The sequence below is a fragment of the Ochotona curzoniae genome, unplaced genomic scaffold (assembly GCF_017591425.1).
Source record: "Ochotona curzoniae isolate NIBS_2020 unplaced genomic scaffold, NIBS_Ocur_1.0 contig_3498, whole genome shotgun sequence".
Classification (NCBI taxonomy): Eukaryota; Metazoa; Chordata; class Mammalia; order Lagomorpha; family Ochotonidae; genus Ochotona; species Ochotona curzoniae.
In genome coordinates, this window is record NW_024465885.1 from 46353590 (window position 1) to 46378937 (window position 25348).

At 53.4% G+C, this 25348-nt stretch overlaps 1 protein-coding gene across 1 annotated transcript in view; it reads left to right on the forward strand.

Moving 5' to 3' along the window:
* DOP1B (DOP1 leucine zipper like protein B) overlaps positions 1 to 25348 on the forward strand; it is a 107776-nt gene that overhangs the window by 6884 nt on the left and 75544 nt on the right. Inside the window, exon 3 of the mRNA XM_040980796.1 lies at positions 25134 to 25315. Coding sequence (XP_040836730.1) covers positions 25134 to 25315 — 182 coding nt within the window. The remainder of the gene's footprint in view (positions 1 to 25133; positions 25316 to 25348) is intronic.

Sequence of the window (25348 nt, forward strand, 5' to 3'; positions counted from 1 at the left end):
AGCGGGGGTGGCTGATTGGAACTGGAATACCTTGGATTTGAACTAGCGCTCAGTATGGGGTGCTGGCATCATCACGTGCTGCAGTGCCAGCCCCTCTTGACTGTCGCTGTGCGTTTTCTCTTGTTGTTTAGCTTGTCTAGTGTTTCGTCTTGTCGCTTGTGCTGACAGTATTGCCTGTGGAAAACGCTGCCAAACCCAACGTCATGGCAATGTCCCCATGGTTCCTGCTCAGAGTCTGGCTTGCTTTGGGTCTTTGATTCGATTTTGTGTGTGGTCCGGTGGGAACACCCAGTGTTATTGCTTTATGTGTGGAAATTCAGCTGTCCCAGCACCATCTGTTGAGGAAACTGTTCTTTTCCCTTTGAAAAGAATTATGTTGGAGCGCTTGCTGACGCTCAGTAGACCCTAAATACATGGGCTTATGTTTGGACTCCTGCTTCTTTTTCATTGATCTGTATCTATCCTTATGCGAGGACCACTCTGTTCTGATTACTGCAACTTTGAATTCAGTTTTGACATTGGAAAGTTAGAGATCTCCAGATTTGATGTTACATGTTCATAATTATTTTGGCCGCTTAAGATCTCTTGTCATTTTGTATGAATTTTAGGACAAGCTTATCAATTTCTATTAACCTATCTTTTGAAATGTAGTTTATAAAGTACAGTTGACTTTTTAAAAATTTTTAGTGTTTATTTGAGAGGCAGAGTGACAGAAAGAGAGATATTGACTGGTTCATTCAACAAGTGGCTGCAATAGCCAGGGCTGGGCCAGGCTAAATGCAGGAACCAGGAATTGCATTCACATGTTCCACGTGGGCGACAGGGGCCCAGGCAGTTAGGCCGTCTTCCGCTGTCTTTCCAGGAGTGTTAGCAGAAAATTGTTGGAAAGCTGAGCGATCTGAACCTCAGCCCACACTCTGGCATGGGATGCCAGCATCACAAGCAGTGGCTCAACCCACTGCCTGGTCCCCAGCTAAATCTTTCTGTGAGGAGCTTTTAAAGCATCGGTCATTCAGTCATTTCACAGCTAGTTGAGCACCTGGCATTGTATTCTTTCTGTCTTCCTTAGAGTGTAATAAAGCAAGGTTTGCCACCTGCAGTTTAGCGTGGCCATCGGCGAACTGGTAGATAGAAGTCTTGGTGTGCAGGTCGTATGAGCTGTGGTGTCCAGGAGGGCTGGGGCAGGACTGGGCAGCTGAATGACTCTGCATGACCAGAATGCTAGCCTCACACGTTAGCCCACCAACGTCCACTGCTGGCTGGTTGTGAAGGCCTGACAACTCTCCCTGGTTTTTAGAGGAGAAAGAGGAAGTGTGGAATGGGAGTTTGTTCACACAGCTCAGGCCCTCGGTTGGGCAGACGGGCTCTTGCCCCTCCTCCTGTGGCTTTCCTGGCCCTGCTTCCGTTGTGGATGTTATATCGGGGTGGGGTGCTGGTGGACGCTTCCTTGAGCTGCACACAGTGGACATCCTGGAGTGCATGGACGCCAAGTACAGCCTGTTGCTGGCCTAATTTTTTCTAATTTGCTTGATGTGGGAAAGGAGAGAAAGATGGAGAGATACAGAGAGAGATGGTCAAAGCCAGCAAGAAAGGACCCAGCAGTGCCAACAGGCCTGGAGGCTCGCAGGCCATCGTCCCTGCCCGCTTGGTCTGCTTCCCACCAGCACCTGTTGTCAGCCAGGTGGGGTCACTCATAGGAACAGAGGTGCAAATGGAGTCCTCCTCTCGTTCCCTCCCGCCCACGCTGCAGGAAGGATCAGAGTCCAGTTCCAAGTGCTTGCTCCCTCCTGAGAGCTTTGCTCACGGATTTGAACCTCCTGAGCAGCATTGGGCCAGGTGGCAGAAGACAGGGACAGTTTGTTAAAGCACTCTGCCCGCTTCTCTTGACTGGGTTTCTTGTTCCTGGTTGCTGTGATTGTGCAGTTAGATCTGACTTTGCAAGGTGACCTTGGATGGATGTCTTGGCCCCGCCCCAGGCGGCTGACCTTCCAAAGGCCCTCTGTGTGCGAGGACTTGACATAGCACATCCTGTAATACCTGCTATGTCCCAGAATGGGTCTCGGGTTTGGCACCTGGTGCAAATTCACAGGCTTGGTCTCCATGCGCAGACCTGCACTGTAGGCGCCAGGGCCTCTGTGCTGTTTGAGCCACCCAGTACTTGGCTGCAGCGGCTCCAGGTGTGAATGCAGCAGTAGAAGCAGGGTTCAGGGAGCTCCCGGGCACTGGGGAATTGCCCGTGTCCACAGGGTCCCTGTTCTCACAGGCCAGCAATAGATCCTGCGGATGGGAGAGGGAGCAGCAATGTAACGTCAGCTACAGAGAAGAAAGAGCCAGGAAGTAGGGTGGGGAGGGGCTCAGAGTGCGACCTTGGCATGCACAAGCCAGGGTGCCACAGGCAAGCTGGCAGGGAGGCCATCTGGGGTGCAGACCTGTGTCTGTGGCATGATGAGAGGAGGCCAGGGGCTGGACACAGGGAGGGGCAAGTCGGCAGGCCTCCTCCTTCTGGGGATGGGAGGAGCTCAGAGCCAGAGACCTACGTCCTGGCTGCCCCCGTGTGCCAGGGCCAGGGTGGCAGTGGGCACTGGTAGCCTTGTCATTGGGAATCGGGCCAGCACTGGGGAGAGTAGGTGCCTGGCAGGGTTAGCAATGACTGGCCACTTGCCTGACTGGAGCTGCGCGAGCCCAGACTTCCCTACAGGGCCTGGGGCTGCCCACATGTCTGTCAGCTTCCTTCTTGAAATTGAGTAAGCTAGAGGGGTAGTGGTGGTTAGTTAGGACACTCATGTGGACAGAACAATGGAGGACCCTGGCCAGTTTCAGTTGGCCAACCCGAGACATATAACAGCAACCCTAGAGGCAGAGTGGAGGCCTGTAGCACCTCCCTATTTTTTTTTTTAGAGAGTCATTAATTATGTGAAACGTGAGTCACCGAGAGGGACTAGACCTTCCATGTGCTAGCCCACTGCCCAGCTGGCATCAATGGCCAGGAGTCACGAGCCTCGTCTGGGGCTCCCCCATGGATTCTGGGGCCCAGGTATGTCAGCCATTCTCTGCAGCTTTCCCAGGCCACCATCTGGAAGCCAGATCAGAAGTGGAGCAACCAGGACTTGAACTGGTGCCGTATGGTTTTGCAGGTGGCGGTTTTACCTGCTGGGCCATAATGCCATCCCCTTTCCTGACTATTTTTGGATCACTGTTGTTAATTTTAAAAATTATTATTATTATTATTATTATTTGAAAGGGAGATTTTTTTACAGAGAGAGAAGGAGAGACAGAAAATATTCTTCTATCCATTGACTCACTCCCCAAGTGGCTGCCACAGCCAGAGCTGAGCCGATCTGAAGCCAGGAGCCAGGAGCTTCCCCTGGTCTCCCATGTGGGTGCAGGGTCCCCAGGCTTAGGGCCATCCTCCACTGCTTTCCCAGGCCACAAGCAGGGAGCTGAATGGGAAGTTGGAGCGGCTGGGACACAAACCAGTGCCCATACAGGATGCTGGTGCATGCAAGGTGAGGACTTTTAGTCACTAGGCTGCCACACCAAGCCCTCACCACGTAGCAATTCTGTCACAAAAGTGAGGTCAGAGTTTCCACATCAGCCCTGGGTGTGGAAAGTGCTGTGGACAGTCATGTCTCCTGAAGTCTTAGTCCTGGGGCTGCGCTGTAGTGTAGGAGACAGAGTTGTGACTTGTAGTTCCAGGGTTCTGTATGGCCGCTGTTTGAGACCTGGCTGCTGCACTTTCAGTCCAGTTCCTTGCTTGTGATCTGGCGGAGCAGTGGAAGACAGAGGATGGCTCAGATCCGTGGGTTCCTGCAGCTGTGAGGGAGACCCAGAAGAAGCTCCTGGCTCCTGGCTTCACACTGGCCCAGGTCTGCTCACTGGAGCTATTTGGGAAGTGAGGCAGTATTTGGAAGATCTCTCTTTTCTCCCTCTTGCTCTCTGTTTTCTCCCTACTTCAAACTTTGCCTTTCAAATAAGTAAGTAAATCTTTTTAAAAAAAGAGAAAGAAACTCTTCATTCCCCAGTGGTGACTGTAAATGCAGATAGGGTTTTTATCGGGTCGTGGAGGAGAAATGAGGCCGTGAGGTTGGGACTGTTTTCAGGTTTTTGGCCTTGGGAGAAGGGAAGAGGCTGATGTATGTTCCCTCCCCAACCTCTAGACACGATTCAGAGGTGCTGTCAGCCAGGGAGAGGATGGAGCAGCTGGCACAGCTGGCCAGCCCCTGGAGCCGGGAGAAGCAGGTGTCTGTCTGTGTTACAGCCCAGGCAGGCTGATGCATAAGGAACCAAGTTCAGCATGGCTGTTAAAAACTATCAGACCGGGCCCGGCGCGGTGGCGCAAGTGGTTAAAGGTCCTCGCCTTGCACGCCCGGGATCCCATATGGGCGCCGGTTCTAATCCCGGCAGCCCCACTTCCCTTCCAGCTCCCTGCCTGTGGCCTGGGAAAGCAGTCGAGGACGGCCCAAAGCTTTGGGAACCTGCACCCGCGTGGGAGACCCGGAAGAGGCTCCTGGCTTCAGATCGGCATAGTATCGGCCGTTGTGGTCACTTGGGGAGTGAATCATCGGACGGAAGATCTTCCTCTCTGTCTCTCCTCTCTGTACATCCGCCTTTCCAATAAAAAAATAATAAAAATAAATCTTTTAAAAAAAAAAACTATCAGACCACGACTACCAGCATTTGAAGTTTTTGTGGAACCAAATATATGCAATTCCTTTGTTGATTTATTTATTTTTCAGTTATAAAGTAGTTTCTGAATACCTTTTAAAAAAATATTTTTTGTTTATTCAAAAGGCGAGGTGACAGGGAGAGAGAGATCTTCCATCCGCTGGCTCACTCCCGTAGGTGACCACACTAGGTGGGACCAAGCAGAAGCCAGAGCCAGGAGCTCCGTCTGGGTTCTGCACATGTGTCACCCACGTGAGTGGCAGGGGCTCGGGTGCTGCCATCACCTGCTTCTCCAGGTGCACTAGCAAGGAGCTGCGTTGCAACTTGAGCAGTCAGGACTTGAACCCGTACTTAGCTATGGGATAGGCGTTTCAGTGGCTTAACCTGTTGTGCCACAGCACAGAGCATTTAAAATGGTCTCTGACCCTCGGTTCCCAGCTTGATTTTCAGTAAGCCATGCATACATTTGTTGAGTTTCGACATGTTCACATTTCTATGGAACTGTCCCCGTAGTCGAGGTGATGAACATCGTGTCACCCCAAGATTTCCTGGGGTCCTTCCCCTGGCCCCACGGGTCCAGACACCATAGGTTAGTTTGTATTGCTCTTTTTCCCCTATCTGATGTGTCTTCTTTCACTCAGCAGAACTTTTTTTTTTTTTAAGATTTATTTATTTCTATTGGAAATAAATACAGAGAGGAGGAGAGAGAGTGGAAGATCTTCCATCCAGTGATTCACTCCCCAAGTGGCCACAATGGCTGGAACTGAGCCAATCTGAAGCCAGAAGCAAGGAGCTTCTTCTGGGTCCCCCACATAGGTGCAGGCTCCCAAGGCTTTGGGCCGTCCTCGACTGTTTTCCCAGGCCACAAGCAGGGAGCTGGATGGGAAGTGGAGCCAGCAGGACACAAATTGATGCCCATTTGGGATCCTTGTGCATGCAAGGTGAGAACTCTGGCCACTTGGCTGCCCTGCCAGGCCCCTCAGTAGAACTATGTTAAGTCATCCAGGCCATTGCTGTATTGTGTATTGCTGGTTCAGTCCTTTTCAGTGCTAAGTAAGGCTCCGTGCACACACCCATGGTGCCTGTGCATTTCCTTGTTAATGGGTGTTTGACTTGCTTCCAGTAGGCACGTGCTTAATTTTTAAAGAAACTGCCAAGCTTTTTTCAGAAGTGGTCGTGTCATTTTACATTTCTTTTTTTAAAAAGGATTGATTTTGTTGGTAAGGCAGATTTTACAGAGAGAAGGAGAAACAGAGAGATCTTTCACCCTCTGATTCTCTCCTCTGATGGCTGCAGTGGTGGGAGCTGAGCTGATCTGAAACCAGGGCCCCTCTCTGGGTCTCCAACATGGGTGCCTGGACCCAAGGACTGGGGCCATCCTCTGGTGCTTTTCCCAGGCCACAGGCAAGGAGCTGGGATACTAGCCAGTGTCCATATGGGCTGCTCCAGTGGGTTAGCCAACTGAGTCATCATGCCAGCCTTGTCTTGTTCCACTTCTGCCTAAGGTGTGTGAAGCTCTGTGTCTTCATCAACATTTGGTGTGGTCAGTCTCTAATTTTGACAGTTTTAGTACGAGTGCAGTAGCACCTCATGGCAGCTGTTGCATTTCCTGGATGACAAATGTTCAGAAAGTTAGCACATGATCTTTGTTGACACACAACATAAAAACAGCTACAGGAATCCAGGGGAGTGTCAGAAGTCCCGGACAGGAGTGTTTTGATATGCACAGACATTGAATGAAATAGACTTAGTTACTGGCATGAAGAATCACTCACAACAAAGTGAAAGGAAAGCAGGTTGAACAGTTTATAGGGAGCTCTCAGGGGTGTGTGTGTGTCTGTCTCTCTCTAAGAGGAATGGATAGAAATTGTGTAGGAGTGGCCGAAATCTAAAAGGCCTCACAGAAAGTTGAACTTATTTCCAATTTTCTGCAATTATAAATAAAATTTCCATAAGCATCTTGGTGCACATGGGTATTTTTGCCCGGCATGTTGCCAGGGGTGGAGTTGCTGTGTCAGTGTGTGTGCCGCCAGGCTCTGGCCTGCGCTTTGTTCTGCCGAGAAGCCAGAGCCTCCACCTGCTGACGTGTGCTCTCCATTATGCTTTATCAGGCGGGACCATCTTCCATCCCAACCTGTCACTCCTGTGTTTCTGTATTTCTGTAGCATTTCCCAAACTTTAAAATCATTTGCAAAATTTTAAAAATAATAATTAAAAAATAATTGGGGGCTGGCAAAACAGACTTCCGGGAGCCTGTTTATATCCTGGCTTCCCCAGGTCTGATCCTCCTCCCTTGGTGGTGCACCTGGAAAAAGCAGCAGAAGATGGCCCAAGAGCTTGGGCACCTGCCACCCACGTGGGAGAGTGAAAGAAGCTTTTGGCTGCAGGCTCAGCCTAGCCCAGAGCTGGCCATTGCAGCCGTCTTGGTAGTGAGCCAGCAGGTGGAAGATCTCCCTTTCTCTGTCTCTTCCTGCCCCTACACCCCTCCCTTTCTTCTCTGTGATTCTGATTTTCAGGTATATAAATAAACCTTTAAAACAACAGCAACAGGCCTGGCTCAGTAGCCTGTCAGCTTAAGTCCTTGCCTTGAATGCGCTGGGATCCCATATGGGTGCTGGTTCTAATTCTGGTGGCTCTGCTTCCCATCCACCTCCCTATTTGTGGCCTGGGAAAGCAGTCAAGGATGGCCCAAAGTCTTGGGACCCTGGACCCATATGGGAGACCTGAAAGAGGCGCCTGGCTTTGGATTGGCACAGCTCTGGCCATTGCAGTCACTTGGGGAATGAATCATCAGATGGAAGATCTTCTTGTCTGTCTCTCATCCTCTCTTAATATCTAACTTTCCAATAAAAATAAAATAAAGCTTTAAAAAAAAACGGCAACAACTTTGATTTTAAGTAACAGTTACGGATGATTCCAGAAGTGGGGTCCAGAACATAGAACAGTCATTCTCTTCATGGGCTCACATTATTCACCACTGTTTCTGCATTTATTCTTCCCTGAGATCTTCCACATCCTCAGTGTAGGATGCGGCTTATGCATGTACTTTTGCCCTTGTAAGTGGGATTGTTTTCCAGTGTTTTGATTGGTTGTCATTCATGCAAGAGACTGCGTTCGTGTCTGTGTTTTGTATCAGCTAGTTGTTTCAGGAATCTTCCAGTGGACAGGTATACCATCCCGCGTCGTGTCTCCTACTGCTTTCCTCGTGTTTTGCTGAAACTGTTAGTGGTGGTAACTGCTGATGCATTGGTTACAGTGACGTCAGCCACACAGCAGAGAAATCCACAAACACAGCAGCCCCTGTGTGGCTGAGGTTGGCATAGCTCCTGTGTCAGCTGTGCAGAATATTCCAGACCAGTAAGTCGCTCTCCTCCGGGTGGTCGTGCCAGAGGTTCTGGCACCTCAGTGTCCCTGTATTGGCCTGACAGAGGAAGGCAGAACAAGTAGATACCGTGAGGGCACTGTTCTGGTGGCATTTGTCACTCCAACCCCTGGTGGGGACCAGAAGAAGGAGATCTGTGAGGACCACACAAATCCCCCCCGAGGGCAGCTTCCCTGGTGAGCACCAGGCCTCATGTCTTCAGCATCCCTCACCTCTCCCACAAGGTCATTGTGGACCACACCTCCAACACACCAACCTCCCAGCTTCCAGAGGGGGACCACAGTGTGTGTGTTGCTAGAAACGCGTCTCTATGGCCTGATGCCTGCACAAGGGGTGGAGCTGCTCAATGATCATGCAGCCCTGTCTTTCCCATCCACTCAGATGCTTCTGGTGGTCATCACACCTGCACTGGTCCCGCCTCCTGGCCAGACCTTGGAGTTAGAGTGCTAGAGGGTAGTGGGACTCAGCTGAGATAGAATGCGGGCAGGAACATGGAGCTGGAGCTCTGGGTTCACCTTGGACACCCCCTTCTGAGACACCTGCCCTACCACCGAGCACCCACTCCTGTTTCTTGCCAGGAGAACCCTAATTATGTTTCGGAGGTCAGGTTGCAGTGGTGAAGGTTATTGTACCAGGAGTGGGAGTTCAGCCTTGTCATTGTGTTGCTGGCAAGCAACAGTTTAGATGGCGGGCAGGTGACCTTGCTGTGGCTTCTAAAGCGGAGACATGAAAGGCACACACTTGACTGACTGATTGATTGCTCTCCTGTAAGGATGTGGCACTGAACCTATGGCTAACATCTCATGGCATGGCAGAAAGACAGGCTAACAGCCAGCTCCACGATGGCAGAAGATGGACACGAAAAATGCTGGGGCCCTTTGTGGTTGTTGGCAAGCTGCTGTGTGAGCCAGGACAGAGACGTGTCCCGCTGGACCTCTCTGTCCACTGAGCACTGTGGACAGTCTGGGCTGGGGGCGCGCCTCGGTGCACCACATACCAATGGTGCCCCTCCTACCCCAAGCCATGACAGCCAGAAATGGCTCCAGATGTTGCTAGATGTGCCCTGCTGGAGATAGCTGCAGTTGAGAGCCCCTTGGCCTAGACCTGGGGTTCTGTGAGATGTTATGGGCTTCATTTACACCCTCATGGTTGGCTGGGCTGGCCTTACAGCCCGTGGCTGGGCCGCCCTTAGCCCATCAGAACCCGAGTCCCTTTCCTCTGTGGGCTGTTATAGACACGGTTATCTGTTTGTGGTCGAGGTATCTGTCCTTCAAAGGTGCGGAATTAGGGCCGATGTGCTGTAGCACATAAGCTTGCTGCCTACAAAGCCAGCATCCCGTATGAGTGCTGGATCAAGTCCCAGCTGCTGCACTTCCTGACCAGGCTCTCTGCTAATACTTGTTGCAAAGCAGCAGAAGATGGCCCAAGTGCTTAGGCCTCTGCTACCTGTGGGAAACCTGATAGAGCTGCTGGCTTTGGCCCAGCCCCAGCAGTGTGGCCTCTGGGAGAGTGAACAGCAGACGAAGGAACTCTCTCTCTCTCTCCCTTCCTGTAATTTCCTCTCTCTCCGCAGCCCTGCCTTTTAAATGAATAAATACCTTTTTTAAAAAATGTGCCAAATGCCATGTACCAGCCCCTGCCCCTGGCCGCCTGTGCCAGAGCATCTGCTGGCTACCATCACAGGCTGTTAGAGGGATTTTCCATGTTCCCATTGTGGACATTTTGTCCTCAGTGTGGAACCTTGTTGCATTTCTGGGGAGCTCGTGACCTTGCAGCCTGCTGTGCCTGCCGCAGCGTGCTGCCCAGTGTCACTAGGACAGGGTTGGAGAACCACCAGCACCGTGGAGAGATGAGTCAGCCCTGGAGCGTGTCTGGAGGAAGCCAGGCTGGCCATGTGCCTGGATGCCCCCCCACCCACACCCAAGCCCCCAGAGCTGGTTCCTTGGTAGTGCCCTTCCTCACCGTGGGAGCCGAGGGAGCCAGGGATGGAGCTCATCAGCTGGGTGGCCATGGAGAGCCAAGCGCTGGGTATGCCTGCTTGAGGATTTGAGTGACACTGGCTGGTGCCATTGCACCTTGCGCCTGTCACCCATGGCAGGACTGACCTGGTGGGTAGCTGCTGTGTGTCCCACGTGCAGGGGAACCAGAGAGCTCGGGGAATCGTCCCGGTTGCAGGCACCTGTGCAGAACCCTCTCTGGCAGTGCCCCAAGGGTGTTTGGTAGGGGAAGGAAGAACAGACAGTTCTGGCTCTGGGTGTGACTGAAGACTGTTGAGTTCTCCCAGCAGGCGCTTGGGCTGGAAGCCTGTTCCGAATGGCCCGGAGACACCATCCCCAAGCCGCCCCTCCCCTTCCTCCAGCTCTGACTTTAAGCAAGTTGCCTTCCATGTCAGCTTTGTGGTTTGTCCGTTAGATGGCTCACTGACATTTGAAGGAAGCTATGTTTAGCAAGCAGAAAGATAACACTTCCAGATACATGTCATTCAATGTTTTCCATGGCCCAGTGACTATGTTTTCAACAGCACCTGGTTCATGGTAGTGGATTGAGTACTCGTGTTCTCCACACCTGTTCTCTGTGCTCTGCCTCCTTCCCCAGGACTCCAGCTGGCATTGCTGGTCACCCCTGGGCCTCTGAGCCCTCAATTCCCCAACACAGTGCCTTCCTGTGGGAGCCCCTGTCAGTTACACCGTGACTGGAGCTGTCTTCTCCAGGGTCTGTGCTCCCAACCCCTGTTGCTGCTGGAGAAGCTCACTGCGGGGTGTCTGCTGGGGCGCCCCAGCCTGAGGGACATTGTGTCCAGGTCAGTCAGTGACAGGGGTAGTAGCAGAATGTGGCAGCTGCCAGGGCAGGCAGGCCTAGGAAGGGCACCATTGGAAAAGACAGACAGGGAGGTATGGAAGCAGAGCAAGCACCAAACTGCATCAGCCACCTGGAGCTCCCTTGCGGCAGGCGGAGCCAAGGTGCGGCAGGCGGAGCCAAGGTATGGCAGGCGGAGCCAAGGTGTGGCTGGCAAGATGGCGTGGCACCGAAATCTAAGCGCCGTAGACTCCGAAGGAAGCATGCAGGTGCTGTGGCTTGCACGTGGTGAAGTGGTTGTGCTCTGCTGTGACGTGACTGAAGTGGTTTCTGTCCATGGCCAGACCACCCTGAGTGGGCTTGCTCTCCTCTGATCCTGGAAGCTAAGTGAGGTGGGGCTGTTTCATACTTGGATGGAGAAGTAGTTTGTGGCCTAACTTCTTCACAAAGAGGTGTGGAATGCCCTGTGTGGAAGTAGGGCCCCGTTGTGTGTGTAAGGGGTTTATGTACATGTATGTGTTGCATCGTGGGGACTGTGTACATATGTGCAACAATGTGTATGGTCATACATGTTTGAGTAATTGTACATGTGTGATTTGTGTGCATATGGGTGTGTCCATGTGTGTTATCTGTGTGCCTGCACATGTGGGTACATGTGATGTGTTGTTGCGTATATGTGTGATCTGTGCACATGTTTTGGTGTGCAGGTATATGTAGTTTTGTGTAGGGGTGTGTCTGGATGTGGTATGCATGTTTATTTGGGGGTGTGCATTATGGTAAGTGCATGCATATAATGCATGAGTGCATGCCCACTGCTGCCCTGGTACATGGAATAGTGGAAGAGGATGGATGCCCCTGTGCTTCAGCTTCTTCTTGAGTTTCACCAGCCAGCCAGCCCTTGTGTGGGAAGACAGCACAGGGTCAGTCCCATAACCTGTGCCTGGCTGGCCAGTGGGCGAAGTGGCACCCTGACTCAGGCCAGGGGAGTGGGACCTGCCAGCCTTCTGCTCGTTCACTTTCCAGATGGCTGCAACTGCTGAAGCCAAGCTGGTCTGCAGGTAGGAGCTTGCTCCCAGTGTCCCATGTGAATGGGCCATCCTCCACTGCTTTCCCAGGCATGTTACAAGGAGCTGGATCAGAAGTAGAGCAGCCACGACTCGAACTGGCACCCGCATGGGATGCTTGCTCTTCAGGCACCAATTTTACTCAGTACACCTCAGTACCAGTCCCAGTGTTACTGATTTCCAGTCCCATCTGCGCTTGCCTTGGCAGGGCCAGACTGTATGGTTTTGCAGGCCTTCTCGTCCCGACGGGCTAAATGCTCCCCACCGCTGCTGAAAGCCAACACTGAGTGCACTGACCAAAGTGAGTTTCTGAGGCTGTTAGGCTGCTGCTTGGCCCAGCCTTGGGCTTCAGCCAGCTCTTCCCTCCCACAGAGTGGGGGAGCCCCAGCCCCAAGCCGGGCTCCCGAGAAGTGCACTGCCCATCCCCTGGGGGGCCTGGCCTGCTACCAGCTGCCCTAGCCATCTGCCCCGCTGGGACCACCCCCAGCCTCTGGGTGTACTACCTGAGCAGTGGGGGTTTGCTCAGAAAGTGGACATGAACTTGGAAGCTGATGCACACCAGCAGGGTAATTTTAAGAAAAAAAAGAAACATATTCTAGAAGTGCATCTCTGACGACTGTGGGAGGTTGGGTGACCCTGAGCATGCCGGGGCTGTCAGATGCAGGGGTCGTGACCGATGGGGCACAGGCTGTGTTAGGGCTCAGCTGGCTGCAGCTGGCCCCAGCAGCAGGGACAGCCCAGCTGCCGGCCTTGCAGAGAAGGAAGCCCCCTGTGTGCCCAGGCCGGAGCTGGTGCCTTCCCTCTTCCCCTAGTCAGAGGAGACCTCTCTGGGCCAACACGGCTCTGGGGCCTGCCTCCTGGGCCGGTTTCTCCAGCCCCACCCCCGCGGCCCAGGTCACTGCTCTTTCGGAGAAGGCGGGCCTCTTGGGACTCCTGGGCCAGTGTGTTATTACTTGGCCTCTCCTGTTCTGAAGGGCACTGGTGGTGTCCCTTGGCAAGGAGGTGGCCACCCAGCCAGTCTGACTCATCGCTGCCTCACAGGCTCTCCGAATTGAAGCCAAGAAGCCTATAAAATGACCGGAAGGAGGCTGTGCTGGCATCCAGGCCTTGTAAAAGCAGCTCCTGGCTCGTGGGAGGAGAGGCGTGCCTCGCAGCTGGTATGTTTACATTCCTGAGGCCCAGCTCTGGCCTTCTGAACAGCCAGGCCAGGTTCACATGGCTTCTGCAGGCTTGCAATGGAAACATTAAAATCAAATGTACTTCTTCCCCTTCCCACCCAGATTAGTAAGTTTTGAAGTGTATTTGAGAGATGGGGTAACTCCCATCCCCAGCCAAGGCAGGGCTGAAGCCAGGAGCCAGAAACCCAAAGGGTGACAGGGACCCACTGCCGTCCAAAGGCCGTAGTGCAGGAAACCGCCTCTGCGCCAGCGCAGTCCCTGAACTGTGTCTTCTGAGCGGGAGGGTGCATTCTTCACCCGCAGGCTGAGCACCTGCTCCCCCGGATTATTAAATTACCCTTTAAAGTTTCTTAATTATGCTCAGATGTACTTAGCATAAAAGCTACTTCCTAACCATTTCTAAGTGCATTAAGTTGCCTTCTGGGTTCATGACCTAGGCTTTTTGTAATATCTCATCCTGTTTCCTTCCATAGAAGCGTCCACAGTCCGTCCTTCAGCGAGCCCTGGACATCAGCCTGGCAGCCCTACTGGGTGGAGATGGCTTGCTCTCTAGCAGTAAAGCTGAGATGCATTTTGGATCTTTCTTACTCAACTTTGATTTTATATTTTTATGTGTCGGAGACTTGGCTCTTGGGCCAGCCTGCCGCACCGGTGGGAAGGTCCACAGTGTTGTGATGGTGTCTGTAATTGTGGCTCCAGGAATGCAGTTACACAGCAGTTACACAGTAGAATTTCATGCCTCATCCTAGTTCTCCTTTTGTTTATAGCACTTGACCAAGTGACTCGAAAGTATGGTCATGTGTCTCTGAGATGTGTAGCCTACAGCTGAGGCTGAACGCATCCCATGTGACACATATTAGGCTTGGCAGCCAGACGGTGTGGGTTTCGCAAGCTGTGAAAGGGCTCCTGGGGCCATCGCCGGGCACCCAGAAGGAGGCTGCAAATGAGAAGGGCAGACTGGGGTGGCCCTGGCAGGCCACACCAAGGTGCCCAGTACCTGTGTAGCTGCCCCAGGGACCGTACCAGGCATGAAGAGGAGGAGGAGGGCGGGTTTGAGGAAGACTGTCCCTCACAAGTGGCCTGTTTTAGCCCAAACAAGAAAAGCCACCAGGCCTAGAAGGCTGGGGCCCACGGTCTATTTCTCCAGGACCCCCAGTATGCTCCTGAGACCCCCAAATGCATGGGGATTGCAGTAGCTTCCGACTTGGCCTTGCAGCCGGCCAAGAGAATTTCTCATTGGCACCCAAAGGCAAGTCCCGTCTTTTAGTTTCCCATCTGAGACCGGGGGTCTTGACAGTGGCCACTCTGTATCCAGGTGGGAGCTGGGGGAGTCCTGGGAAGAGTGCAGATGTTGTGACCAAGGTAGACAAACCTGCCAGAGCTCCAAGAAAGAAGCTGAGCTGCAGGTCCCCTGAGCAAGCACCCATCCACCCACACCCCTACGGGTCCCCGGGCAAGCACCCACCCACCCCTACATCCTGAGGGTCCCGGACAAGCACCCACCTACCCCTACACCTCAAGGTTCCCTTGAACAAGCACCCATCCACCCACACTCCCAAGCGTTCCCTGGGCAAGCACTCACCTACCCCTACACCCCGAGACTCCCCTGGGCAAGCACCCACTCACCTCCACACCCTGAGACTCCCCTGGGCAAGCACCCACCTACCCCTACACTTTGAGGGTCCCCTGGGCAGGCACCCATCCACTCACACCCCCATGGGTCCTATGAGAAAGTACCTACCGAATCCTATACCTCAAGGGCACCCTTGGCAAGCAGCCACCCACCCCTACACCCTGAGACTCCCCTGGGCAAGCAGCCACCCACCCCTACACCCTGAGACTCCCCTGGGCAAGCAGCCACCCACCCCCACACCCTGAGACTCCCCTGGGCAAGCAGCCACCCACCCCCATACCCCAAGACTCCCCTGGGCAAGCAACCACCCACCCCCACACCCCGAGACTCCCCTGGGCAAGCAACCACCCACCCCCACACCCCGAGACTCCCCTGGGCAAGGAGCCACCCACCCCCACACCCCGAGGGCAGGCTGGGAGGCCATGAGCCTGGATGGTGTGTGGTGCTTGTCTTGTTTACAGACCAGAAGCTGCACTCTTGGGGCCAGCTGGACCCAGGACCGGGGCTTTAGGATTTGCTGGGACACGTTCCCATTGTGTCTGATCAGGAATGGAAGAGTCTTCAGTGCAGGAAGAACTTTCAAGTTCATGATTCTTGCAGCCACAGCCAATAGCAGTCATGGCTATGAAATGTAACATCATTGTGTGTGTGTGTGTGTAGTAAAAAGCACACAACACACAATTGACCATTTTAATCCTATTAATTATATTGCTGTTCTGCAGCCACAACCCCTTCCATCTCTGTAATTTTTCTTATCTTCCCAAGCTGAGACTTGGTGCCCATTAAGCACTCACTGCACGCCCCTCCCAAACCCGTTCTCTCTGACTCCACTTGGTGCAAGTGGCATCATGGGCTACCGCTCTTTAGTGTTTAAGTGCGGAGTCACACCCCCATTAACTGAGGGTACTCATGGCATCTGTCTGGTCCCCAGTCCACTTCCTTGGCGCTTGGCTCCTGTGCCATGGTGGCCGTTCTGGGTGGTGGTATGCTGCTGTGAGCAGGAGTGTCTAAGAATCTGTGCATATTCCTGTTTTATGTCCTGGTGTGTACCCAGAAGTGGGGCGGCTGCGCCACGTGTCACCTTGATCAAAAAGAAAAAAAAGCTGAGGTTTCTTCTTCTCCTTCTCCCTCCTCCTCCTCCTCTTCCTCTTCCTCCTCTTCTCCTTCATATTTTCTTCTTCTTCTTTTCTTCATTTGTTTTATCAATTTGAAGTACATAGTTAGAGATCTTCCATCTACTGATTCACTTCCCAAAAGGCCACAATAGCCAAGGGTGGGCCAGACTGTACTCAGCAGTCTGGTCTCTCAGCTGCATGCCAGAGGCCTGAGAACTCAGCCGTCCTCTGCTGCCCTCCCAGGCCATCCTCTGCTGCCCTCCCAGACGTACTTGCAGGGAGCTGGACTAGAAATGGAGTAGACGGAACTCACACCAGTGCCCATGTGGGGTGCCAGCATCATAGGCAGTGATGCTGGCCCCAAATGTCTCACTTTTTCTGAGGAACCACTACAGCGTCCTCTACAGTGGTGGCGTCATTTGCCACACTCAGCAGCAGTGCGTGGCACTCAGTGCTGCAACTTCCACAGCCACTCCCGAAATGCTGCAGGTGTTAAGCTCGGTGGCACCTGGCAGGGAGGAAGCAGCAAAGCCCCCCATATCCTGCAGAGTGGGGTCCCCTGAACTATACAGGGTCAAGCAGGAGAAAGGCATCCGCCTCCCCCCACTGGAGCCTTTGTGGAGCCCTGCACTGTGGGACCTACGAGAGAAGAAAAGTCACCAAATCTCTTTCTAATTTATTTATTCAAAAGATAGAGATTCAGAGAGAAGCCGAGAGCGCACCTTCCATCTGCTCCTTCCCTCCCCCAGATGCCAGCAGCTGCCCAGGTGGGGCCGGGCCAAGGGCAGGAAGCAGCAGGGACCAAGTACTCAAGCCATCACTGTGCATTAGCAGGAAATCAGAACCAGACTCTGAGTCAGGCAGACCTGGGTGGTACAGCCGTGCCCAGCGGCCTCTTAGCAGAGAGACAGAGGCCGGGGGTGTGGTCTGTGGGCGAGGCTCAGGGTCTTGGGGTGGAGGGACGCTTGGCCAGGCTCCTTCTTTCAGATTCGTTCTTTCTTGGCACTCCTATGTGACAGTCTTGACCAGGTCTGTCATGGAGAAGGGAGGGAGAGGGGGAGAGTGGCCCCCGAGGTTTCACAGCCTGCCTCAGGGAGGAGGGGTGGCATGGGGGCGGGAGAGGAACAGCCCTCCTATACCTGCTATTTCCTAGGAGTCCAGGATGTGGAAATTAGGGGTGGCATTTTCTACCCCCATCAGTATCCACCCAGAGACGTCTGTCCTAAAAACACAGAGATGTTTCTCTGTGTGCAGAGTTCACGCTTGGCAGGGCTGCCATGGGACAGTCTGGCAAAAGTGCGATTGCAGGCAGCAAGTGTGGGCATCACACCTGCCCCCCGCGTGGTGAACCTTATTACCAACAGGTGATTGGCTGCTCCCTCCCCACCAGCGCCACCTGCAGCCCCTGCCTAGTGGCTTAAGGAGTGGGCCAGCTTCTTGGTGCAGTCTGACGTGGGCATGCGTGGCACTGCCTAGAAGCTGGCAGTTTTTGATTTCTTTGTAGACTTTAGGTTCACAGCGAAATTGGAGGGAGGGTGGAGCCATCCTGTGTCCCTGCCCCCTGGGTGCCCGGCCACGTCCCTGCTACCAGAGCCTCTAGCTCACGGTGGCGTTCACCATGGCCGAGCTGGGTGCGTGTGGCAGTGTGACAGCGGTGTCCCTGTCCTGAACATCCTCCCTGCTCGGCCGCTGTCTCCTTCCCGCAGCCTCGGCAGACACTGCCGTCTTTGCCATCTCCAGGGTGTCAGACGCTTGGACTCAAGCACATGGGGGCTTTCCTTTCCTTTTTAATTATTTATTTGTTTTGTTTAAAGATTTATTTATTTTTTTGGGCCCTGCGTGGTGGCGCAAGTGGTTAAAGGTCCTCGCCTTGCACGCCCGGGATCCCATATGGGCGCCGGTTCTAATCCCGGCAGCCCCGCTTCCCTTCCAGCTCCCTGCCTGTGGCCTGGGAGAGCAGTCGAGGACGGCCCAAAGCTTTGGGACACTGCACCTGCGTGGGAGACCCGGAAGAGGCTCCTGGCTTCGGATCGGCATAGTATCGGCCCGTTGCGCTCACTTGGGGAGTGAATCATCGGACGGAAGATCTTCCTCTCTGTCTCTCCTCTCTGTATATCCGCCTTTCCAATGAAAAAATAATAAAAATAAATCTTTAAAAAAAAAGATTTATTTATTTTTATTGGAAAGTCAGATTTACAGAGAGGAGGAGAGACAGAGAAAGATCTTTGTTCAATGATTCACTCACCAAGTGGCCGCAACAGCTGAGCTGAGCTAATCCTAAGCCAGCCTAAGCTCCTTCCGGATCTCCCATGCGGATGCAAGGTCCCAAGGCTTTGGGCCGTCCGCAACTGCTTTCCCAGGCCACAAACAGGGAGCTGGATACGAAGCGGGGCCACCAGGATACAAACTGGCACCTGTATGGGATCCTGGCATGTGCAAGGCGAGGACTTTAGCTGCTAGGCTACCGCACCAGGCCTACATGTGGACTCTTCAAATTGGATCCTACTATTTATTTTCCCTTCACAATTTCGCAGATAAATGATTTGTTCCTAGCACATATTGTGACCCTAGTTTGCCTTTTGTCCTTTTAACACTGGGAGTTTTTTTTTTCTTTCAAGATTTATTTATTTTTATTGGAAAGTCATATATATAGAGAGAGGAGGAGAGACAGAAATATCTTCCATCCGATGATTCACTACTCAGGTGACCGCAACTGGTGTTGCGCCAATCTGAAGCCAGGAGCCAGGAGCTCTTCTGGGTCTCCCACACGGGTGCAGGGGCCCAAGGCTTTGGGCCGTCCTTGACGGCTTTTCCCAGGCCACAGGCAGGAAGCTGGATGGGAAGTGAGGCCGCCAGGATTAGAACTGGCGCCTGTATGGGATCCCAGTATGTTCAAGACAGGTACTTTATTGCTAGGCCACGGCGCTGGGCCCAAGCAGCACTCATCATCCCAGCTCTTCCCTGGGACACCAGCACAGCCACCCTGCAGTGCAACCCATCTAATCTCAGCAGCCACAAGTGACTGACACAGGCCCAATTCACGCGCCAGGCGAAGGGGGGTCAGAGCCAGTGCGGGCTTCCGTCTGGCTGCTCAGGATAGCAATCAGGTTACCACCTGCCATTTGTTTACTTCTGGAGTTTTCCATTTTATCATTCTGCACCACAACTGAAGGCAGGTAACAGAAAGCTCAGGCTGAGGAGCCGCAGCCCGAAGGGCTGCCGTGGGAACGCATTTGTTTCCTCCACGTCTTGCCTTTTCAAGATTAAAGAGCATCAGAGAGAGATTTTCCACTTGTAGATTCACTCCCCAGATAGGCACAAGTCAGGTCTGGGTCACCCCAAAGCAGAGCCCAGAACTCCATCCTGGTCTCCCGTGGGTGTGAGCCATCCCCTGTGGGTTTCAGGCACGGTTAGCAGGGTGCCGGATGGGAAGTGGAGCAGCCGGGGTAGGAACTGCTTCACGTCCGCTAAAGGGCAGTTCCAGTCGGTCGCTCTGGAGAAACCTCAGCATCATGTAAGAGACGGTCTTCCATTACTTTTCAACCCTCTCGGGGTCCGTGTGTTTCTGCCTTACGTTCGGTGTCTGTCTGTTCTCACTGCATTAGGGGTCTGCAGTTCATCTCACCTGCAAACATATGAGCAACTCTTCCTTTCTAATCTCGCTCTGTCTCCCTCACTCTTGTTCATGCACCTGCTGAGTCTCGTCGTTTGCTTCGGTGGTGTTGAAGAGCATCACTTACTAAGCTACGGGTTTCCATGGCTTCTTGTAACGCATGCGGTTGCTTATTTTTTTTAAGATTTTTTTTTTTCCATTGGAAAGGCAATATAGAGAGAGGAAGACCTATCCGATGATTCATTTCCCAAGCGGCCGCAATGGCTGGAGCTGCGCCAATCTGAAGCCAGGAGCCAGGAGCCTCTTCTGGGTCTCCCACACAGGTCTGATGCCCCAACTCCCAAGCTCACAGGCCTAAGTCAGGCTTCAGTCACAGACTTGCTCTGCTTTGTCGTTCAGCCTGAGTTATGAAGCAGGTATGAGAATACTAGGAGCCACTGTGACTGTGACACTGATGCTGCGTCAGCCGTTGGTGACAGTGCTCCCGAGGGGTTCGCTGTCCTCACGGCTCCGGAGGGCAGTTGGGCAACTCGTGCCTGGCCAGGCCCTGACCTCAGAGTCCAGCTGCCTGTGCTTGATTCTGAGTCCTTTCTGTCCATGTCTTTTGTCCCTGGTGTGTTGTTTGGTTTTCAGGTGTGTGTGTGTGGTGGGCTCCATGGGGAATCTGCACGTGCACACACTGTACCGCTCAGAGCAAGGCAAGCTTATCTGTGCTCACACACTTGGCGTGTGCGTGCATGTGTGCGTGCGGGGGAGACATCCAGAACCCTGCCTTGCAGCTCTGTTTTGATCCTCGCTCAGGATCCCCCTGCTGGGCAGAGGGACCACAGAGTAGATCCCTGCGGCCCAGCTCCACCTTAAACAGCCCCTCCTGCTCTGCCACCGCACCCCTCCCAGCCTCTGGTCTCCACCGCACCCCTCCCCAGCCTCTGGTCTCTACCGCACCCCTCCCCAGCCTCTGGTCTCCACCGCACCCCTCCCCAGCCTCTGGTCTCCACCGCACCCCTCCCCAGCCTCTGGTCTCTACCGCACCCCTCCCCAGCCTCTGGTCTCCACCGCACCCCTCCCCAGCCTCTGGTCTCCACCGCACCCCTCCCAGCCTCTGGTCTCCACCGCACCCCTCCCAGCCTCTGGTCTCCACCGTGCTGCTCTGCTTGGATGAGATCAGCTTTTTCAGATTCCAAGGGTGAGTGAGTGAGGCAGGGCCGTGTTTGTCTTTCTGCGGCTTATCTCTCCTCCCGTCATGCTCTCCAGAACCATCCATGTTGTCAGGGACCAAGAGTGAGAGAGCAAGAAAGAATCTTCCAGCTGCTAGTTCACTCCATAACACCAGCATGCAGAGCCAACGCTGTGGCGTAACTGGTTAAGCTGCTGCCTACAACACTGGGCGCCTGTTCGAGTCCTGGCTGCTCCACGTCTGATCCCTGCTAATGAACCTGGGAAAGCAACAGAGAACATCCCAAGTGCCTGGGACCCACACTCATGTAGGAGATTGGGCAGAAGCTTCTGACTCCTGCCTTTAGCCTGGCCCAGCCCTCGCCAGTGCGGCCATTTGGGAAGTGAGCCAGCAGATGGAAAAATTTCTTTCTCTGTAATTTTGCCTTTCAAATGAATAAATCAGATTAAGAAAAAATCCCCTTTCAGGCAGCACTATGATATAGGAGGTAATGCTGCCACCTGCAGCGCAGGAATCCCTGTGGGCAGTGGTTCGGGTCCCAGCTGTTGCGCTTAAGGCTCCAGAGCTGCGCTAACGGTTCCGGTAAAGCAGCGGGAGATGACCCAAGTGCTTGGGTTCTTGCAGCCACGTACTCCAGCCATTTTCGGAATGAACCAGTGAGTGAAACATTCTATGTCTTTTTCTCTTACCCCTGCCCCCCACTTCTAACTCTGCCTTTCAAATAAATAAATAAATAAATAAACCTATTTTTTTAAATACCCTCAACGTGGGCCAGGCCCAAGCCAGAAGCCAAGAACTCCATCTTGCCTTCCGTGCAGCTAGCAGGGGCCCAGGCACGCTAGCAACGAGCTGGATGGGAAGTAGAGTAGCTGCAGCTTGAACCGGTGCCCCCACGTGGGATGCCACAGTGGCAAGAGGCAGCTTAACCTGAGCCCAAGTTCTTGCTGCGTTTTATAAGGAGGTGACTGGGGCCTGGAACAGCAGGTTAAGACACAGCCTGCGATGCCAGCGTCCTGTGTCCGAACACATGCTGGAGACCGGTGGTGTTCTAGGCTCCTGGTTTCAGGCTGGTTCTAGCCCTGACTGCTATGACCATTTGGAAAGTAAACATATAGAAATTTCTCTCTCTTTTCCTCCTCTCCCTCCTCCCAGTCACATTGCCTTTCAAATCTTTTTAAAAATGGTAGTGAAAGGGGACGAATGCCTCACTTGGCAAGCAGGTGGCTTTCTCTCTGACGTGCCTTTGCTGCGGCAGGCACCGATTCCCTGTGTCATGCGTGCTCTGTGCTCGTGGGGTGAAGCGGTCAGCGTCTGCTCTGTGTCCAGGTGGTGGCTTCAGTTTGGACCTATGTGTCTGTGTCTTTCACATGTAAAAGGAGGTGAGGGGCAGTTCTGTGAGCAGACACAGCTTCCAGCCCCAGGCATTTGGAACCAACAGCAAGATTCACTTTATAACATTGCCCTCTTCACCTTAATCTTGCCATCTGTGATTTCAGCTCTGAAAATATTCCATGAGAAAATGTCAGAAATAGACAATTCATCCGCTTTAAATCAGGCAGCGACCAGGGAGTCTGATGCAGCCCCTTGCCATCCTTCTGTATGCGCAGGGATTTGTCACCCCTGGACCCAGCGTCTGCACCCGGGGATGCCACCCACCTGTTAGTCACCGGGTGGCCGGCTCCTGTCCCTGTAGCACTTGTCTGGTGGCCCAACCCCACACCACAGGCCTGGGTCACCGCTCACTGCTCATCAGCTAAACGGAAAGCTACGAGAAACCACTTACCTGACTTCCACCACAAAGTATTTTATTATTGTTCTAGTTCATTCTTTTTGAAGATTTATTTTATTTATTCGAAAGGCAGAAAGACAGAGAAAGAAAGATGTGTATCTTCCATCCACTGGTTCACTCCTCAGCTGACTGCAATGGCCGGGGGCCTGGAACTCTAGACCGATAGCACTTGGGCCATGTTCCACTGCTTTCCTAGGCACCTTATCAGGGAGCTGGATTGGAAGTGGAGCAGCTAGGACTCAACCCAACACTCGTATATGGGATAGCGGCATCGCAGGCACTGACTTAAGTTGCTGCGTTATAGCCCATCAGTTAAACTTTATGGACATGCATGCAGAGGGTAGAAGCAGAGTGAGCATGAAGTTTGGAGCTATCCCTGGGATCCACAGAGGTCCTGGGACATGGGCCCTGCACATAAGGGAGTACCACTGTCATCTCATTCATGCAAGAAGAGGTAGATCCGTTGGAACAGGAGGTAAATAAGAGAGTGAGAAACCCCCGAGTTGTGGCTACTCTCACAGCAGCAGACTTTGCTTCTGACTCCTGAGCTGGCACATGATTCCTGCTCTCTGTAAGATGTCATGGCCCCGGCTAGCAGGGCCTTCCTCTCCGCCTGTGTCTCCCTGATCTCAGGGAGCATTGAGCCCAGTGCACTGGGAGCCTTGCAGAAAGGACTGCCGGGTCACTGGTCTTCCTGACCATGGCGGGTGGTGTCTCCATGCTGGGTTCAGAAGGACAGCATGGTGGGGTCGTACTGTGTGCCAAGACTGAAGGCGCCAAGCACTCACACACTCACATCAGATGGCATAAGTCTCAGTAGTGACTTGAAGGAATAAACAGAAACGGCTGTTGCAGGCGAAGGCCGCTGTGGGCCCTGCCCCTAATGGAAGTGGGCAGAGCCAGTGATGGTAGAATGGCCTTTAACCCTGGTGCCTGGGACGGGATGTGCTTGGCTTTCTGAGCTTTTCAGATTCTCAAGTGTTTGCACAGACTTCCCCAATGGAGCATCCTTCCTTCAAAAACCAAAAAAGGCACATTTGGGGTTTGGATCTTTGGATTCGGAGTGTCCTGCCTGCTCTGGACCATCACATGGCCACTGGGGCACACAGGTTGTCCTCAGGGCCAGCGGGGGGTTGAGGACAGCTGCTGAGGCTGGATGCTGGGCACTTGCTGTAGCTCTGCTGGTGGGGAAGCAGGTGCATCTGCCTCTGTCTGCCGTGGCAATCATTTTGTTCTCACCCCCTGTCATGCTGTGTGATTTAAGCAGTTTCCTCAATTCTTTTTTTGGACATGGGCACATTTTGCAAAGAATTTTGTTGGCTGGCCTTCTGTAGGACAGAATCCGATGTTCATAAATCATTAGGGGCATTTCTTGATGACCTCTAGTTGTGTCTGATTTTTTTTTTCTCTCAGTGTGCCTTTGAAAGTTCGTTTTCTTTCTTGGCCCTCTGCCTCAGACAGGACCCGAGACTGTTGTAGAAGGGAATCATCTTTCTTGCTCTTTGAAAGAAAATGGGCAGGGCCCTCAGTGTGGCCCAGGCACCATGCAAAGTGCTGCGACAGTCCCTGCCCTGGGGAAGGGGATGGGGTGGATAGAGAGGAACCCCACCTGTTCACCACCACACTGCCTCTGCAGCCACCTGCACTGAATCACCTGTGGACAGGAAGGGAACTTGGGTAGGGGCTGCAGAGGGCCAGTGGGAGCCCCAGATGGTTCTGCATACTTACAAACTCAGAGTGAAGCCAGGGTGTTATGATTTGGGGTAGGCAAAGCAGGCAGGAGTGTGTTATGGAAGCTGTTGGTTGCCTTTCGAAGAGGTGTGGACTTCACCCTGCAGGCGTCGGTAAATATTTGTGTGAGCAGAAGAGCCAATTGTGTGAGTTCTTCCGCTATGGCATCAGACTCTATACCATGAGGCCAGATCATGAGGCATCTCCCAGCTCCGTGCACTGCCCACGGTCACTGGTCCCACTCTTTACCCTGGCTTGAACCAACAGGCCAAGTCATTAGGGACTGCCAGCCCTGGCCCTGCCCACGGTCACTGGTCGCTTGCTTGACTGTGGGCTTGGGTACAGCTGGAACCCAAAACCACTTTAGCACGGACAAGTCAGGGTCCCGCTTGCAGGAACCCCACTCAGGATCTGCCCGCTCCAACCCACAGGTGGTAGGTTTCTTCCTGCAGAATGGGGGTCTCTCCTAGGACAACCTCAGACCATGGAGCTGCCAAGAGTCACAGCCTGAAGCCTGCTCCTCTTCTCCCCACCCCAACCCCCAGCCTCATAGTCTGTCTGCTGAGTGAGCTCCCACGCGGAGTCCCCTGGCTGCAAAGCTGGGCTGGGAGAAGGAGGGAACCTTGCTCACTGCCTCCCCTCCCTAAGCTCTGGGGCTTTCTGGGACACACAGAGCAGAGTCTGCTTAGGTGCCTGACCCGATGCAGCTGCGTTTGCTGCAGCCCCCAGGAGAGAAGCAGGCAGCCCTTACCTGTGCGTTGTAACCGAGTAGTGACAAGGTCTTCTGGCACCTGCTTCTTTTCTGTCATTGCTGAGGACTTCCACAGGCAACTGTGGTCCCACAGCCTCGGTCACGGCCTCCCCAGGCCCTCTTCGTGCTGTACCTGAGCCTCACCCCACTCTCGGGGTCCCGACCGCCTTCGGGTTCCTACCTGTGCCACGTGCTGCCGCTGCCTGCCTCACGAGCACTGCCTCTCGTTTGTTTTCCAGGCCCTTCAGAGTAACCTGAAGTATTCCTTGCTGCCACGACGGCTCCTAATCAGCAAGAGATTAGCTCAGTGCTTGCATCCTGCCCTGCCCAGCGGTGTGCACTTAAAAGCCCTGGAAACCTACGAAATCATCTTTAAAATTGTGGGGACCAGATGGCTGGCCAAGGACTTGTTCCTTTACAGGTACGATCGTGCTCCTCCCGCAGTGCTCTTTAA